Source organism: Crocodylus siamensis, chromosome 11 (assembly GCF_052110815.1).
Source record: "Crocodylus siamensis isolate JL-2025a chromosome 11, ASM5211081v1, whole genome shotgun sequence".
Lineage (NCBI taxonomy): Eukaryota > Metazoa > Chordata > Crocodylia > Crocodylidae > Crocodylus > Crocodylus siamensis.
Genome location: NC_143405.1, coordinates 30,174,069 through 30,193,961, shown reverse-complemented (window position 1 = coordinate 30,193,961; position 19,893 = coordinate 30,174,069). Strand labels below are relative to the sequence as shown.

Below are 19,893 nucleotides of genomic sequence, written 5' to 3'. Positions count from 1 at the left end.
TCTACACAAGCACTACTGTGCAGTTAGTAATCACAAGCAAATTTGCTACTTGCATTTGCAAGTAGAAAATTTACTTGTGATTTAGCAAGGTTTACTGCACAGGAAGCATATGCATGTATAGATGCACCCACTGAGAATTTAGGAGAAACTGCCAGACTACAGGTGTATAGGCTGGCATGAGATTTATTGAGTTCTTTTAACTTGCTCAGGACAGTTGGATAAAATGTCTCTCCTTTTTGGGCTGTATCACTTTTTTGCACTCTGCCGTCTTTTCATTATCTACAGGATAATTTAATACTCCAGACATGGATTGGTTTTTATTAATGGGTTTGATTAAAATAAGCCAGGAAAGAAAGACAAATATTGCTTTATTCTCCTTGAGCTTGCTGGCTTCTCCTTGGAGGTCAACTTTTGAGTTTATTTTATTAATATGACAAAATTATGACCATATTTCCCAAATACAAGATTACTTCCCCAATAATTAGATACAACATATGGAAAAAATACAAATTTGGTATAATTTTCCAGGTATGGAATCTAAGTATTGGAAGGTTGCCTTGAATCCTCCACCCTCCACAGTAGGAAAAGATGGATAGGCGGTGGACAGGTAGTCCCTTTACCTCTGTCCCACCCAGTTCCTTCATCTGCCCCACTTGCCACCTGCACCCCTCCAGCTCCCCCCCTCAGTCTCTGCCTCTTCCCCCCAGTGTCTACCTCTCGCCCCTCTTATTGTCTTAGGTTGCTGCTTGGACTCCCAGGGCACATGTGGAAGCTGAGCTCCTGCCTGCCCATGCAGCAGTGTCAGTGCTACTGATTGGTTGGGCAGGGGAAGGAGTTTCAATGTGATCCATGCCTAGGAGAGACCCCAGTGGCAGTCAGAACCAAGCTGTGGCCTGGCAGTAAGGAGGATGGAAGGGGGCAGTGGTGGGGAGGGGCAGAAGCTTCAGAGGGTAACTCAAATTTGGGGGGTAGGGGGTGCAGCAGGCTGGTGTGGGTTTGACTCTGGCCCTGATCCATGCTTAGGGCCAGTCAGAGCTTCAGCAGCTGTGTGCTACCCCTGCTCTTTCCCCCTCTTTGTATGTAAAAATAATACATGAGGCTTTTTCCCCCCATACTGACTGAGGGGAAGGGGGTGCTCATCTCAGATTTGAGTAAATATGGCATTTCAATTACCTGTTTTAACTATACTATCCTTAATAATAGGGGTCTTAAAAATCTGAAGTATATGCGTTTTAAATTGCATTTTTTTAAAGAAGTCAGTACAGGCATACCTCGGAGATATTGCGAGTTCGGTTCCAGACAACCACAATAAAGCGAATATCGCAATAAAGTGAGTCGCACGAATTTTTTGGTTTCCCAGTGCATATAAAAGTTATGTTTATACTGTACTGTAGTCTGTTAAGTGTGCAATAGCATTATGTCTAAAAAAACAATGTACATACCTTAATTAAAAAATACTTTATTGCTAAAAAATGCAAAGTGAGCAAATGCTGTTGGAAAAATGGCGCTGACAGACTTGCTCGACGCAGGGTTGCCACAAACCTTCAATTCGTAAAAAACGCAATATCTGCGAAGCTTAATAAAGTGAAACGCAATAAAACGAGGTATGCCTGTATTTATCTTGGTTGAAACATAATGCTGTGACTAAATGTTTCAATATTCTACAAAATGGAACCATATGTGAAACTTTAATTGTTTCTTAAGTGAATTAGTTGGCTGTCTCATGTAAAAAAAAAAAAAATAGTAGTAACAAGAATACAGCGTGAGGACGGTGAGACTGAGGGCTCCTACAGATGTGCTGGGAGCCTGCTCAAATGTGTTGGAAATCCAGCACATCAGAGCTGGATTAATCGAGTCTGCTGGAGCAAGAAAATTGACATGCTCTGGCAGCCTTCCACATCCTTGTGCATTCCTGCACTGAAAAAATGGCAGCAGGGAGCTTTGAAATAAAACACATTTGATGACCTTTAGTTCAAAGCACCCTGCCACCATTTTTTCAGTGGGAGGATGCTAATACACATTCGTACAGGCATTTTTAATTAGCACAGCTCGCTAAGTAAAGTACCCAGTGCCATATCCCTGAAAATGTGTAAAAATGCCCAGAGTGATTAGTGGAATCAAATTAGCCCTAATCGAGTGGAATTGATTAATTGGGAAAAATGACAGTATTCAGAATTTATCAAAAGAATTCAATAATATCCCTGAGGTGTGTGAAAGAGGAAGGAGAGGTTAGCTTTTAGCAGTTTTTAAATTAAATCACATATTTATAGTGACATTTAAAACAAAAGACATTGAGAAATATTATGATTTCTGTCAACAGGATGTAAAGTGGAATCTATTTTCCTAAACATTGAAGCTGTAAACACTCACAGAGATAAACCAGAGGTAAGAATGTGTTTCCATCCAAATACTTTAAGTGTTCCATTTTCTGAGATTTGTCTTTTTGTTTGGTTTTCTTTTGGATTTTTTTGAATCCCATCTGTTGCCCACATTTACATTCAGCAGTTGTATGCACTGTTCCTATTTCACCTTTTATAGTTAGTGTTATCAGTACATTGTTCGCATGTGTACATTTGTTGCTAAGATAATTAGGTGTATTCCTCTCCTTGACTGATTTTAGTCATCCACATTGTCAGAAATAACATGGGTTAACAAAATAGACTTGGACACTGTTGCTCAGCATTTTCAGCTGTGGGTGTACAGTGCTTGAAATCTTCACAACTAAAAATGAATGGCAAGTGAGTTGAACCTTATGTTTGCCTCCTTTATATTTACTGTTTTGAAAAGTGAAAATACTGAAGCTGAAATCTTTACTAATAACGATCGAAGTGAGAGCAGAGAGTTATTCACTCGTAAGAAATAGTTCTTCACCTCTCTTTCTCACTTTTTAAAAGTGTGCTAAAACATCAAGACATCAGAGGAAAGTTTTTGGTTGAGTGTGATACTTTTTTCCATTTTAGAATCATCAGTTCACATACCCTTCCTTAATCGTGCATTTCCAAAATGATCAAGACCTGCTATTAACAGGAATTAATGGAGTTTCAGGTGCAGTTTACCTAAAGCAAGTGCAGAGCTTTGTCCACACTGAGAACTTTGAGCATTTTTTCTGGGATTGTCTACACTGCAAAGTTAAGGTGCTAGAAAACAAACCAGAAACTGTGGTTACTAGCATGTGTCAAAAGTTAGGTATGCTGTTCTCTTCATTTCTTTTGTTACCCATGCCAACTTGATTTGAGCTATCGTGTGCTGCATTTTTTCCCCCTTTAGGAATATGGTTAGACTCAGTATAGTTTCACTAGCGGTAGAAACAGAAGCACTAACAAAGACTGGAATTGGGGAGTTATTACAATAGTGAAGTCCTAATCTCAAAGGAAGGCCTGAGAAATCAGGTTTTGTCTGTTTACTGCTAAAAATAAGCATGTATTTTATGCTGAAGCATGTAACTTGGTACAAAATTGTAGGTAGTGGTTATCAAGGCAAATTTTGTTTGTATGTATCAATCTTTGTTTCAACTCAAGACTAGTCAGCTACTTCTGGATGAAAACCGCCCTGTCTCCACTAAGATGTTTATGTCAAAATTGTTCTTGAGTTAGCTGTCTTGATGTGAAACAAATGTTTTTTGGTTTTGGTTTGCTTTTTTTTAGCAGTGAAGACAGACCGAATTGTAAAGATGCCTGTACTTCCTTGATATTATCACTCCTCTTCTGGCTGTAGAGGTGCTAGACTAGTGCTGCAAGAAAAGTGAAGTTAGTGGAAGAAATTGGGAAGAAAAGAACCATTTGTGCTTGTCATGTGCAAAGAGAGAGAAGGTATTAGGCTTGTGGCTGCTTTTTAATTCTTGCCATATCTGAGTACATGATGTTTCTGTGATTCTTTGTTGTGTACTCTCATCAGATCCTATGTTGACTTTTGTTCAGGTTGTCTACAAAACTCTCTAAAGCATGGGTAGCAAACTCAGCGGGACACACAGGCCACATGAGGGTTGGGGCTGGATTGGGCTCACTAGGTGTCATGGCTCTGTGCTCCTGGTGCAGTATGTGACCCAGACTGGCTGATTCATTCTGCATGCGACCTACAGGGCTGGTCCCAGACCCACAGGCAGCATTGTGGGACAGATGTTAGGGCTCTACAAGCAGGATCTCTGACGTCCCTGCCCTAAAGGAATTGTAATGGTTTTGGTTATGTTGACCTGACAAAATACTGCCTTCGGTTGGGATTATGGCCAAAAGTGTTGCTCTGTGTCCTCTTTAAAATCCTTTCTCTTTTTACTGCTTGCATCTTGTTTTCCTTCATTTTTTACCATTTTGCTAGATTTTCAACCTATGCCACTTACTGTATTTTCTTGCATACTGTGCACACCTTGTTTTGGGAAGGCAGAACCTAGAAAATATTTTTCCAGTCATGGCCTAGAGGCTGGGCTGCAAAAGGCTGCTGCTTCTCTTAGCATGAACAAGCAGCAGGGGTGAAGTCCAGGGTTAACCCTTTCATAGCCAATGATAAATCAGCAGCATTTTTTGACTGTTTAGCTCACTGATTTTTAACCTGTGGTCCGCCGACCCCTTGGAGTCCACAAATCAAAATGACTATGATCAATCAAAAGTATGTGATTATCCACACTTACAATTCAAAGAGGTACGCACCTCCACTCGAATCTTCCAAAGAGGTCTGCACCTCCATTCAAAGTTTTTTAGGGGTCCCCAAATGCAAAAAAGGTTGAAAACCACTGGCTTAGCCAAAAGCCACTGTCAGTTCAGTAACAGCTGTAAATAGATTAACAGAGGACTTCCTGCTGCTTGATCACTGAAAGAAGCAGGAGCCATTTTGCAGCATAGCCTCTCCATACTTCTGCTCCCCTGTGCTTCTATCCTGGCAATGAAAATCAGCTTCCTGGCTTAAATCGCACATCTCAGTTTTTGGAGGGCTAATTTTTTGGCGGAAGTGTGTGTGGTATGCAAGTAAGTGTGGTAATATTGTTTTCATAATATAGTAAGAGCCAAAATATAGTGCCAACGTAAAGAAATTGGAATGCATGCAACCTTATCCATTTGATGGATGAGCACTTGTCTGAATTGCTTAAAATGAAACTTTTTCTTTTACGTCTAAATAATGCTGTATCTGCCCCTTTGTCAATATGGTGGTGATGCAAATGATGAAATCTACCAATGAATGAAGAGCTACTGATAAAACACAAGGAAGGGCTAAGAGAATTTACACCATGGCATGTGTTTCCAGGAATTTACTGCTAAGAATAGTAATTTATTAAAAATGTTGGTTTGGAAAGAGCTTCTGTTAAGGCTCTATGTTAGTTATGAATATTATAAATACATGAAATTTAGAGCCAAATGCCACAATTTAACACTTCTGACATATTTCAAAGTGCCTCTCAAATGGTACAGAGTTGTGACTGTCGCAATGTAGTGTCATTTCAGATGGAGGACAATGGTAAAGAAGGGAAGTGCACTGCAGTTGAAGATAGATGAAAGCTTTGGATAAGGATACCAAGGCAAACCTCAGTCACCCAGAAAAAAAAATCCTGAGAATGTTTTAGCAAAGGTCCACTCAGGAAAACTCATGCGAAGTAAAGTTTTTATGATGCACAATTTATCAAATATGATGATGAAGGCCTAAGTTTATTATGTAAAGATTCAGTTATAATTTTGCTCTTTAAAACATCATTCATTTGCTTTTGTGTCTACTGTATATGTAAATGCTAACTGCTACCAGTACTCTTAAAGCTGAACAACATCTTTTTTATTTAATTAAGTTGTAATATAATAAGAAAAATGCAGAACTGTGAAACTTCTTGTTAAGTGGTACAGTGCGCGTCTACTTGTATGCAGAATTCATACTGATAAATCATATGTACTTCAGCAATCACTTATTTTTTCTCTGCTCAGAGAGCAAACAATATATTTTGTATGGTGGTAAAATCTATTTCTTTTCCTTTCAGGGTCAGGTATATGAAACCTAACTGCACAAAGCCTCTTTAGGGGAGAATATAATTTTTAGAATGATATTATTTTAGCTTAAACTATAAATTGAATTCTTAAGAAGCTTTTAAGCATGGTATTATTTGCTTTATGTTTAAATGATAGAGGAGGAGACAGAGTTTCCGGTTTCTTTAGGTCTGAATTATTTGTTTTAGGCCCCATTCCTACAACTTGTTCTGCATGGCTGCAAACATTAGGCTTACCAGTTAGATTGCTTTGCTGTGCTGTTTTCATTCTGGATGCCTCATTGTTTCAGGATTTCATAAACATTAGAGCTGGAAGGGACCTCAGAAGATCATCGAGTCCAGCCCCCTGCCCAAGGGGCAGGAAGTCAGCTGGGGTTATAGGATCCCAGCAAGATAAGCATCCGATTTACTCTTGAAGGTGTTCAGTGTAGGTGCTTGAACCACCCCCGATGGCAGGTTGTTCCAGACCTTGGGGGCTTGGACAGTAAAGGAATTCTTCCTTATGTCCAGCCTGAAACGGTCTTCCAGTAGTTTATGACTGTTCAACATCGTCATCCCGTGGGGTGCTCTGGTGAACAAATGTTCCCCCAGATCGTGGTAGTCACCCCGATCAACTTATAGGTGGCCATCAGATCACCCCTGAGCCTGCACTTTTCTAGGCTAAAGAGCCCCATGGCTCTTTCCAGGCTAAAGAGCCCCGTTGTGTTGAATACAGACATACTGTGCAAATGCAACTCTTGCAAAATAAGTAGATGTTTACTCAGTTTAAAAACTTGAACTATTTTAGTTTGGGGAAGGTATTTTTGTCTTGAATTGCTTTTTCAAGTGTAGATTTCATATTTTAGACTAAGCATGTTGCAGGTAATATGAAAACTTAGATGGGGAATGTAGTGCAGTATTAGCCCTAATTCAGGAAAGCACTTAACTCCCATTGAAATTAAGTATGTTCTGAAATACTTACTTGACTAGGAGTGGATTTAAGTGGTTTCCTGATGGGGGACTTTAATAAGCTTTCCTCTAAATATGAGTAATTTGAAGTGTTAGCCATATAATCTGTATAGCAGTATCCTAAAGGTGTTGCTCCAAAGAATTCTTTGATTATGAAAAGTCTTTTGTTTAAATGAGTGCAGCTATGTACTTGTGAAGGAAGCTGACTGGTATTTTACTGCTACTTACTGCTGCATGATAAATATTCTCCTCTGTATTTTTATTATTATGCAGAATGTAGACATTTCCAGACCTCCTGAGGAAGCCCTTGTAACAGTCCCTGCTCATCAATGAATCCTGTGTCCTGATCAGCTATCAAACTTGGGGTGCTGTTTTCATCCTACTACTTTAAATTTAAAAAAATCATTCCAATCACTTAGAAATCAATTTTAAAAGTACCTAAATCTTTGTATAGCATTTGACATCTTCACTAAAGATCCACTAAAACTATTTTACCATAATTTAATCCACTGTGGAAAACTGTGGAATGTTAATTTGCACTCATTTGCATGCCATTGATTGCTATAGCCTTATGATAATGCAGCTCTAACCTTTATTTGATGTCCAGCAACCATTAGACTTTAGCTGAAAAATGTTTACTTATGCAAGCTGTAGCACATAATATTTTTTGTGTGTTAAGCACAAGCTGTAATTTATTTTCTGGACATGAGTATTATTTATTTCACTGTCCTTGGGAGTGATTGGACTGTATGTAGCAGAAAATAACAAATTATATTTACCATAGAATTTAGCCCTGCTGCATTTTAGCTCTAGTGTTGTAGATGCACTAATTAGAGGGTTTACTAATGGTTCAATCCTTTGGGGGAAGTGTAGCAAATTTCTTTTAGCCTGTTCTGAGAAGAAAGTGCACAAGTTTTATTGCATATGGTTTTTCTTGAATTTTTTGCTTTGAGGAGTGGTTCATGTGTAGGAATTGAGATTGAATCTTAAGCATCCCTGTTCATAGTCCATGGTCTGGTATGCAGTAACCACACTGCTGTAATATGTTGCTTCTGATATGCCTGGGTGACCTATGAGTGTTTACAGAAATACTGTGCATGTCTGTCTTGAATCTGTGTAGGTACAATAAAAAGGGCAACGGTCGCTTCAGATTACTCTTTCAATGATACTGTACCTAGATTTTAATTTGTACTTGTTTTTTGTAAAAGAGTTGAGGGAAGAGGGAAAGGTGCTCAAAACCAAATAAATGTGTATGCAAGAGGTCATGTGTTTTACTGTGGGTCGCCAAGTGCTTGCTATCAGGAGTATGAAATATTACAGTCCTTTTAAATATGAAAAAAATGAACTGCAGCTTATTTGCATGTACAGTGGCATGTCCTTTCTGCCTTATGATGACGCAGAGGCCAAATTAAAGCATATCTGCACTGCAGATTTACTGTCAGGTAGCATACTCAAACATGCCGTACAACAGGGGTAGGCAGCTCCTGGCATACATTCCAGAGCATGGCGTGCACAGACATTTTGTTTGGCACATGTGCCTTGGGGAAACAGCTGGAGCTGCACTGCCACAACAAGTGTTGGGCCTCTTGCAGTTCCCCTGCTGACCACCCCTGGGATGCCAGCATCTTATAAGTTGAGATTGCAGGTGTTGCCCAAAAAGGTTGCTGGCTTATTGCTGTACGACTTCTTCTAGGCTGCTTCCTGAATTGGAAGCAGGAGTAGATGTATTTGCATAGCGCTACTTCGAGCTAATAAGCACTGTCTCAGTATATGTGTATTTGGAACTGCCTTGTTAATATAATGTTGAATATTAGAAGTCATCAAGTCTAAAAGTTGCATCTGGAAGAGTAACCCAAACTTTTTGTTGCATAAATGGTCTATTCTGTTACTAAATATTGTTCTCTAGTAGGTCTTTTATTTATCTATTTTTAAGTATAAAATTAAATTTTTGCAATTTTTTTCATAATTTGTTCAATAAATCACAGATGAGGGCTTTTTCCTAGCAGTGTGTGAAGTGGGCCCTATTCGATTTGTATTTGGCCTGAACTGGGGACAGTGATTTGATTTGTTGATTTGGATCACTGTCCCCATTTCGATTTGGCCGAATCTGAAGATTCAATGCTGATTCAGAGAATCAGCAATTTGGACATAGACATAGCTTTAAAAGTTTTCTATGTACCTTGAGGTAGCAGGTGTGGCTCACGATTGCCGTGAAGCTGGGGTGCATGGAGTGTCCCACAGGAGTGGGGGGGTTGCCCTCCATGTGCTCGGTGGCAAACCGGAAGTGGACAGGAAGAGTCACAAAGAACAAATGGCCAGGTTCTGGCTTTGTCATGGCTGCTGTTCTAGTAGGGCTACCATATTTCCATTCCAAAAAAGAAGAGACTTGTCAGGGGGACACCTCACTCTCTACCTACACCCCCCTGGCCCTGTCAGTGCCCCTTACTTCCAACCTGCAGGTCTCTGTCTCTGCTGTTGCCTTCACTTTTAACCTGAAGCCCCCTGGCTCTGCCAGTACCCCTCACTCTCAACCCATAGTCCCCCCCCCCCCCCCCCCGGCTGTGCTGGTGCCCCTCAGTCTCAACCTACAGCCTCCCCCAAGCCCTGCTGTTGACCCTCACTCCTGACCCACAGTCCCTTGCTGCCCCCTCCCCCAGGGCTTTGCTGGTGCCCCTCACTTCTGATCCGCAGCTCCCCATCCCTACCAGTGCCCCTCACTCCTGGCCTGCAGCCCCCAGCTTCCCCCATCCCAGCTGGCCCAGAGCATAGCGACTCTGATTTGTGGAGACAGCAGCGGATTGACTCTGGGCAACGTCTCCTGGGCAGCCAGTCACCACAAGCATTGGCACCAGCCCTGCTGCTGCCGGCCCAGCTGCAGAGCTCCCTGCTGCCCTCAAAGGGCCCCCTGCCTCCTTCCCTGCCTCCTTCCCTTGCTGAAGGGGCAGGTTCCTGTGCCCCATCCCTCTGCCCTGCCACAACCTCAATGCCCAGACAGCTTCCCTCCACACCTGCAGGCACCGCCTCCCCCTCACACACCCATCCACTCCACACAACCCCCTGCCACACACGTGCATGCCTGCACACACACTCCGTCTGTCCCCCTGCACAGACTTGCATGCTGTGGAGCCTGCTCATACAACCCTGCTGCTGCATGCCATCTAGCTGCTGCAGCTGTTTCTATGACCCTGCATGGCTGCATGTCAGCTGTGTGTGCGTGTATACAGGTGCATGTGTATGTGCAGGCACACGTACACCCACTGCCTCCAGTCACCCTCCCCCAACTCCTGCCAGCAGAGTAGAGCAAAATCCTGGACACTGGTTCATATTTTAAAAAACTGCCCAGGTGGTGATTGGAGGACATGTCTGGGAAAACCTGGATGTATGGTAACCCTAGTTATAACTGCTCCATCCTTCCCTTTCCTGCCTAAATCACCTTTCTCTCATTTTACTCCTTCTGATTGATAGGTCTTTTCCATGCAGCTGCTCATCAGTGTCCCTTCCTGAAACCTGACTGTCTTTGCTCCCTCTCAGCAGACTCCCCTCCTTTGCTTCAACTTCCCTGTTATTTTACATATTTTTCTCTTCAAACTGGAGAGGTCTCACAAGACTGTGACCTTTGAACACATCTTTATTGTTGTCTTTTTTTTTCTTCTTCTTCTGGATCCTGTGGGAACCCTTTCTGCCCTCTGCCTCTTTGAATCAATAGTGAATATAACCTATGCTTTTGGTTGCCTGTATAGGCACACTTTCAGTTTTGGAGTTAGTCCCAGGGGCTTGCTGGATATGGTCACTTTGGGCGCCTATACATGTGCAGCGAGGCTGCTCTGCCATGCTGTAAGTACGATTAATTGAGTCTCCTGGAGCATGATGATTACTGTGCTCCGGCAGACTCCTGCATCACATTCATCAGGGTTACCATATTTCCAGGTCCAAAAAAGAGGATGCCTGCCCTGGGGAGAGTGGGGGGTGGAATATGATGTGGTGGGGCAGCGGTGCCCTGTCTCTGCCCATTCTGTTGCCCATCACTGACAAGCCACACCACCCCACCCCCAGCCCTGCTGCTGCCCATCGCTCTGGACCCACTGACCTCAGACCTGCCAGTGCCCTCGCTCCCAACCCGCAGCCCCCTGGCACTGTCAGTGTCCTGCATACCCAACCCACAGTCACTCATCCTGTCCCCCATTCCCCTCACTCCTGATCTGCAGCCCCCTGCCTTGCCTCCCAGCCTTGCCAGTGTCCCTCACTCTGGACCCACAGCCTCTGCCCCTCCAGCCCTGTTGGTGCCCTGCACTCCCAGCCTGCAGACCCCTGCCCCAGCCCTGCTGCTTTCTCACTTTCTCTCTGGCTTTCCTGAGCCAGTGTGGGGGGCACGGGACTACTGACCAACAATCACTTTGCCCACTGCTCTGAGCCCGAAGCGGCCAGTTGGGGATAGCAGAAAGCCAAGATGTTTGCTCTTTTTTTAAATCCCATCTGGGCGCAGCACAGGGGTCCAAAAAAAAAGGGACATGTCCAGGAAAATGTGGATGTATGATAACCCAAACATGTATCAGTGTCCCCACATTGGCATTGGGGGCACTTAACTAAAGCTCATTTGACAGGGACGCTGATGCGTGTGATGCTCTGGGTGCTTTAATTAGAGTGGCTGTCGGCTGCTCTAATTAAAGCACCCCTTCCCCCCCATTCCTGGAGCAAGTCTGTAAACTCCCTGTGGTCCCAATTGTGCATGAAATGAGGCTAGATGGAATAAATGTCACTATAATGGCTCCTAATGGCCAGGCCAAGCTGGGCTTGTTTAAGAAAATGCTGTTACTTCTACAGATCCCTTCATATTCTTTTCCAGGTGCTGGCTTCTAGAACTTTCTGATTCTGCAGAAAAGATGATTGCTTGTGAAGAAAGGAGTCTCTGAAAATGTGCTTTCTCCAAGTATTCTCATATCTCACTTCAGGGTTTGGAAAAAATTCTTAATTTGGCATTTGTCCAGAGCTAGTTCAGCTTTCCAAGTGCCTTGGAGGTTGCATACAGAAGTGTGGCTCCCAGCTGTAACTCAGAATGATTTCTGCAAAGTACCTCAGACCAAAGAGTAGTTCACTGTTGGTCCCAGTGGGGAGGAGAACCTGAGTATGGCTGAGAGCTTGCAGCCGGCTTCCCATAGCAATGGCCAGTGCACCAAATGGGGTGGGGGAGGAAGGCAGCAGAGGGAGCTCATTCTTGGGGCTCCCCAGTTGGTGCTGTAGGGTGGGGTGGGTGATTTGAAGCCCCCCACGTCAAGGGGGGGGGTCTCCAGTACACCTGCCTCACCCTCCAAGAGGGTCTGACAAATCTCCAGACTGAACTCCCTCTGCTCCTTTTCCCCCCTCCCATTCTGCAAACAGTGGCAGGCTGGGAACTCTGCAGAGTTGCGGAAGATGCTGCATCTTGAATGTCTTTATATGATGCCCCATGCTATGAGGAGTCAGATTTTTACCTGATCAGCCATTTTTTAAGCGGCCTGTACCTGTGCACTTGTCTGTTCACCACTATAGACTGCTTTCTGGGGCCAGATCAGGCAAAATTTTTTACTTTTGTCTGCACCCAGCATGTGGTCTTGAATTTCTTCTTGATAGATCCCATATAGACTGCTTTAATAGCTGGTAGTGTTTCAGCTGCTAAGTACAGAGCTTGTCATGCTGTTTAGGGACTTGACTTTCACAGTGCGTTAGGTTTCCATAATTATCTTGCAGTTTATCTTATCAGAATTAGATGTATTGTTTTAGTCAGGAACCTTGGATACAAACACATCATGAGCATCAATTAGAACAGCATCATCTGAGTTTTACAGGTATACTGCTGATTTAAACTGATAACACATCAGGTTCTGCCTGGTTATTGTTTCAGCAGGGTGAATTAGTAAACTCTGACAGCTCTGACTTAAGCCCTTCTTACTGTCTTCTGTATTTCTGAGAGAGTTTTACAACCTGACATGGATGTCTTGTGCCTCCCCTGACACCAGTCAGCGACCAAGGGGGAGAGAGGGGCTGTCACCCAGTGGCTGATTGATCCTGCTGACCGGGGCGGGGGCACTTTAACTCACCGTATAAGCGGCCATGCCAGTTCCAGAACTCCCACAGCCACTTCCGGAAGCGATGCACATGCTTTTGCTGGCAGCCTCACTTCCCAGCTGGCGCTCATGGGGGGGCACTGGTGCTCCCGCCTGCCCCCTGCCCACTGGCTAAATGGGGAGTATGGCCTGATGGGGTGCACATGCACCCCCTTGTATCCCCTATGTGTCACCACTGCATCCTGAAACTTTTTCTAGGATTATTACCCAGTTTTGCTTAAATAGAAAGTGGTCTGCCTTTTTTGGCTGTTATGTAGACGCATAGGAGAATATGTCCACCTTGTGCAGCAGCACATGTTGGCATAGGCATTTCCGAATGGATCCCAGCTGCCTGTTTCCACTTGCATGCTCCGAAATCAAAACCTGACACTGTTGAAGCCATTGTCAGGTTGTCTTCAGTGGCTATTCTCAAACATGCTAGAGCCTGAGTTCTTGGGGAGTGACTGTTGGGGGCAGCAGGGGTGCTCCTCCAGATTAAATTCACCACAAGTCTGGAAAAGGGTGTATAGATGGGCATCTTTTTGGGAATGGAAATTTAAGAGTGATGTTGTCACAGTGGTCCAGGAATTTGTCTGAAAGGCAAGAATTGTTTTGAGTGATACTTTTGTGATACCTTTTATTGGACCAGCTATATATAGTTGGCATAAAGTTAGACAAACTTACAAATACTTGCAAAGTATTCATCTTGGGTGTTAGTTGTAGTCATATTGGTCTAAGAACCATAGGCAGACAAGGTTCTTTGGGGAGATCTGATATCTTTTATAGTTGGAAATATTCTTCTTTGCAAGATTTTGGGTACAAACACCCTTCTTCAGGCAGAGGAAGCATCCCTCTGGGCTATTTAATTTCATCCATGTAGTTAGTTACCATGAGGGCATTTGGTGCATTGGATCAGATGTGTTGTATTTTGGGAAAGGCATGTGTAGGATGTGTAGGTTCTGATGGGTTTGTTTTGGGAGGTGTTTATCATGTTCTTTTCTTCTACTAATTGTCTGCTACCCCTGGGAATTTCACTCCTACCTAGAATTTCACAGGTCTACCCACTGTTCGTAAAAACAGCTGCATTTGCTTTCCTGTTCAGACCAGAAGAATGGTTTCCATTCGTAAGCTTGTCTAACTTTATTCTAACTATCACCCAAAACAATTCTTGCCTCTTGCGTTATTGGGAATATCCTTATTAGGAAATACTGCCACTCTGGTGTAGACATACCCAGATTAGCTGCCTGGAGGTCAAAATGCCTTAAAAGTCCTGTCATAATAAAACTTGAATGTCTCCTTAGCAGTCTTAGAAACTTGAATGTATTGGTTTGTCAATCCAGAGATATAAATGCTGATTTGAAATAGTGGTATTGAATTAAAATAAAAGAGTTAAAAACAGTTAAGACTTAATTTAAGAAAAAGGTACTCTGATGCTTCTTAACCTTTATCATTTTCACAAGTTACAGTAAAAATTCTTATTACTGAAAAAGTTTGAGGTATGGGGGGAATTACTTTTGTGTTTTGAATCTCGTCTTGGTGCATTTTTATAGCACTGTAGTTAGTTTCACTGTTCCTCTCAAATAATAAATTTTTCCTTGTGTTGGTGTATCTTTTTGCAAAGCTGCAGGAGACAGTCTAGTTATTTTTACTTTTTAAAGCCGATTTGGTTTTAAACCCACAAAACTTGAGCAGTAAGTGAGGCATGTATAGTATCCTGACACAATGACACAAGTGTGTGTGTGTGGGGAAGGGCGGGGGGGGGGGTTTGTGGAACAGCTTTCCAGTGAGTCGATGGTATCACACTAACTAATAATATCTCGAATGGCTGGCAACTAACCATCACTAAATAAGCTTTGCAATTTTTTGGTTCCTATTTAATAGTTATTCCCTGCTTTGGGCTACAGAGAAGCTTGTTCATCCTACTTAAAGTTCTGCCTTATTTTATTGTTTAGTATTTATTTTTGTAGTAGCTTTGCCCCCTACTCTCTTTCTCTCTCTCTCTCTCTCTCTCATACCAAAAGAGAATCAGAAAAGAGCCAAGACTGTTGAGATAACCTGTAAGCTTTTTATTTTCACATTTGTGAGATTCAAGAGGAAGAAGAACAAAATTGGACTTGTATGATTGCAGACATTTTTATGATTATAACTTGACTCCAAATAAGGTGCTTTTTCTCCCTTTCATGTGTATGGGTCCTATCTATGCACCCCATTACAGGTTGCCTGATTATGGGGATGAGAGAATAGAGCTATCTTATTTTTTTAAATTATTTTTTATGTGTTGTTTGTTTGGCAGATAACCTTTCAATAAATGTCATCTCTGTGTACCTGCTTTTAAGAGACCAGACAAGATAATCAATGAAAAATACTTGAATAGACAAAACAATTATAAAATCAAATATATTAAAAACGGGTTCAGTTTCAATTAATATCAGATCTTCCACCAGCTAATAAAATTTGAGATGGGAAAAGTTACTGTTTGGTGAACAGTAGGTGGGATAACACTGACCCTTGTCACCTGGCTTGTGTTCCCCTCTCAGGAAAATAGAGCCTAAGAGCCATGTGCCACTGCTCCATGTGGAATGCCTCCTCTTTCAGCTGAAGTGTCTCAGCACAATTGAAGTACTGTCAGGATCATATTAAAATATGGTTCGGGCTCAAATACATCTCTACAATTAAAACTACATGAACTGCTTGTTTTAACAGATTGAGTGTAATGGGTGTCTTAATGCATGCTTTTTCATTGGTGGTGGTGAGAGCCCATGGACTAATTTTTCTAAGAGTTGGTTTTGTGGAGAAGTGCAATAGCTGACTCAGAGTTTAAGCTGGCTTCTGACCTACTTACAGCTCAGGACTTCAGCCTCACGTGATGTATCTGCTTGAGAAAATGAGTATCAAAGACACATTGTAGGAAAAAAAATTGTCTGTCCCCTGTCTTGTGTAACATGCCATTGATTTAAGTAAAAACCTACAAAAGAACAAACGCATGAAGGGGGAGAAGCTTGCTTAAGCTCTTTCTGCTTTTTGTTTGCAGAATGTGGGTGTGAATCGTTCAAGAGAAGAAGCCTTGATGACAGTACCTAATCATCTATAGCCCTTATTGCTTGTGACAACATCTCTTTACTGCTAGTGAAGCACCAAGGAAATACTGTAGCTCAGGTATGGAGTGGATAGGACAGTGAAGTCAAGCAACCTTAAATGTGGACACTCTTCTGTTGTAAGGCTCTTCAGATGTGATTCAACTTTCTATAGGAAAACGCATAAATCTGGAGAAATCCTAATACTAAAATGAAATGTATGAGATGACATTGTAAATATTTATGGGAAACGCAGTGAAGTTGTTTTAAAATTTTTGTTTATAAATATGTGCAGTTTTTCCGTGTTTTTATTCTTTACCTGTGGATTATGCAAGGTACTTAATTGCTCTTATCAATTTACTGTAAAGTTTTAATGGGACTTTTACTTTTTCTGATTTTTTAAGCGTTCCATGTGAATGACTGCCTAGTAGTAGATATTTTTGTAGTGTGCGTGTAATAATTTTTAAATGTATTTGAAAATATTAATTGAATGCATCAAAGGCTCTATTTGAGACCCCACAACTGGAAATGGGAGGCACGGTAGTGAAGTTTGTGAAGTATCCTTTTTATTGTCTGTTTCCATGTTTGATTTTTAGCTCAAGCTGTTTGCAAGCTACTCTGTATGTGTTTTGAAATAGAAATCCTTTGTCCGTTGCTGGGAAAATGTAGCTGTTTATTAGTTTGATAGGCTGTGCTGTAACAGCATATTTTAAAAACTATTTCCATTGACCTGTGACACTTTGGATCATCAGTGGGGGGAGAATTATTACATAACTGATTGCAGTGGAATGTAAATATAATGTTCATCATAATATTTTTAATTATTCTAGAAAAATATTATAAAGAGTAGGCTTAAAAGATATTCTTTCCAGCATTGTACTGTGTAAGATAACATGCTTTTTCTGAAAAAAAGCAAAGCTTGCAAATTCAGGGTGAAATAAATCTTTTTGGCCCACAAAAAACTCTATGCACCACTTAACCTGCTAGCTGTGTAAACTGTGCATGATTGGGGGGGCCTTTTCTTTGGAGTGAATTACCCTAACAATATGATATATCTTTGAGAGGATAAATAAAGAGAGGATAAGTGTTAAAAAATTTAAACATCCTGAGATTTGTGTAAAATGAAATCTGCATTTGGAAAACTTACTTTTTCACATGGAAACTTTTACATTTGCATAGCTAAACCCTTTTCCCTTTTGTGAAATTTGATACTAAAAAGTGGAAGACTTATCTGTGTATGTTGAAGCTACTTACGATCTTTCATTGTACCTAGCCTAATCTATATAGACAAGTATGATCCAAGTAATTATATATAATATAGGCTAAGTCTAATAAAAGCTGTAATACTCCCTGCAAATAAATATAGTGTGCATGTATATTAACAGCAGATAGAAGGATAGAAGTTAGCTGGCAGCAAGGCAGGTGTCTCCTACTTGAAATGACAGAGACATTTCCTTTGGTTATTGGAATACTTTTGTTGTTTGCATCAATAAGTAACCAAGCTCCTTCCTTATTACTATTCTTAGGTTTAATTTCTATATAGTGTTGGTGTTTTGCAGGCAAATTTGTTTTGTTTTTGTGCAGGGTGGGAGCTTCTAATGCAATGTGCTGCTGCTGTGCTTTGTCTTTAGCTAATTTCAGTGATATGTTCAGTGCCCTGGAAGCAAGCCATATAACTAGATTTCGTTACAAAAAATAGGGTATTAAATTATCAAAAATTACTTGCTTGAAGCTTTTAGTGTCAAAACTTTTGTCTGTACTTCGTTAAGGCAGTAATCTGCATTTAAAGTATGTATTTAGGGATGATTAATAATGATTCTGAGATGAGCCCCAAAGCAGTACTAAGAACAGTTCATCTACTGAGACCTAGTAAGACAGGTCCTAGAGGGGAAAGATAAAATAGCAGAAGGGAAACCACCTCACAGTATATTTATTCAGCAATTCAGGCTTTTGCTTCAGATGCCCCTTTTCTGCATCGGGCCCAATTAATTAATTTTTTTAGTAATGCTGAATTGAGGCAGTCCAGCCCATATCCTTGATTATTTAAGGCAGATTTCAGAATACTGTTGTTTTCTTGATGTGCTTTGGAAAGCAGAGTCTTACCATGAGAATTCAAACTACTATAGTTCTTGAACTTGGACCTGGTAGAAGAAATGTGGTTATATAAAGGAAAAGTTAACCTACATGATGACTGAGCCACAAAGCCACTCTCTTTTTCACTGGGAAATATAACAGGTTCTCATCCTCAATATTTTTGCAGCCAGAAGGAAGAGGGTGTTTTTACTTTAGTTTTTAATCTCTCTAAACTTTCAGAGGTGCTGTAAAATTCTTTAAAGCTAAGCGTTTTATGTATAGTAGGTATTTTTATAGATTGTCTTTGAATATATTGTGATAAGGGTTTACAGGATGGATAAGCAAGTTAAAAAAGTATACAACTTTAAATTGTATGTTGATACTTGAAAATGAAAAGAATGTGAAACTGTCATTTTTACTTTAGCTAACAAATAACTTATTGACTGCATCTGGCCTTCCTAATTCCGAAGTGGATGTCAAATGGCTGAAGAATGTAAAACATACCAGCTTTTTCCTCTAATAAGTTCTGTAAAATTTACTTATTGCTATCTGATAATTATAAACATATCCTCATCTTTTTTGAGCGTTATACAATTGAATATCATCCATGAGTGAGATAACTAATTACAACCTTGTATGTTTTGCTCTTTATGCCTTTTATTACATTTTAACTGTTATAATGCACTTACTAGTTCCAGTGCAGTTCTTGGATGGAATTAAATTATTCTTTCTTATCTGGTTGGCCTTCAACTTAATCTCATGTTATCTTTGACCCAAATAATAAAAATCAGGTATTAGAACCTCAATATATTTGTGCCTCTCTTCTTGTCTCCTTAGAAAGTAATTTGATGTGAGAGTTGCATAATATCTCCATAGGTCAATACTTGGAATTTCTCAACTTTGGAAGGCTGTGGTACATTTTGTGAATACAGGAGCCCCTCACCATTCATGGGGGATACGTTCTGGAGATCCCCGCAAATGGTGCAATCCATGAATACTGACTGGGTTCCCCGTCAGACCCCACACAGCCGCCCCCTGCTCCCCTCTCTCCCATGACAAGCTGGAAGCGTGGGGCTCCCCTGCTGCTCCTGGGGACTGACCGCAGCTGCCTCTGGGGGAGCAGATGCCACCACTACCGCCTCCCTTCCTCCCTGTCCCTGGTGCATGCTCTCCGCCCGCCCGGCTCTGCTCTTCGCGCTGCTCTCCCTGGCTCTGCCCTCCCCTGCCCCATGCAGCGCTCTGTGCCTGGCTTACACAGAGGCAAGAGCTTGGTGCAGCACCAGAGGAAGCCATGGTGCCATGTTTACTATGGCAACATGCCTGTGCAGTTGGTGCAGTGCACTGCAAATATTCAAATCCGTGAATAGCGGATTTGCGAATAGCAAGGGTTTCCTGTAGCAGCCTGGATGAAGAGAAGTGGGAGTTAAAGATAACTCAAGATTATGTTCACCACATTTTCATAAACTGCAGCAGTATAATGGGGGGCAGGTGACCAGAGCACCAGCTCCAGGCACCCACTTAGAGGAACACATGAATGGCAGCTCCTGCCACCACTGCTACTGCCAGGCCAGACCCTCCTGCCACTGCTACTCAGGTCACAGACCCTGGTCATTATGCCTCTGATAACCTGCTACAAAGACATGAGGTAAAGTGATTATGCTTCTCATGGAGTGGAGTTTGTGAAAAAAGCCGAGATTTGCTAAAATTATCAAAAAAATCAGTTGGCCCTCTTGCGACTGGAATGAGAATAGGGTGAATTTAA

General features: G+C 41.7%; 1 protein-coding gene across 5 annotated transcripts in view; it reads left to right on the top strand.

Annotated features, from left to right (window-relative positions):
- Positions 1–18,937, top strand: part of PFKFB4 (6-phosphofructo-2-kinase/fructose-2,6-biphosphatase 4) — a 109,232-nt gene extending 90,295 nt beyond the window's left edge. For 3 of the 5 annotated variants that reach the window (XM_090022804.1, XM_090022802.1, XM_090022799.1), the window contains 2 exons: positions 2,321–2,385; positions 16,016–18,937. In XM_090022804.1, coding sequence (XP_089878930.1) covers positions 2,321–2,385; positions 16,016–16,075 — 125 coding nt within the window. In that variant the 3' untranslated portion in view covers positions 16,076–18,937. The other 2 variants (XM_090022800.1, XM_090022803.1) reach the window with 2 other exon arrangements.
- Positions 18,938–19,893: the final 956 nt, after the last annotated feature.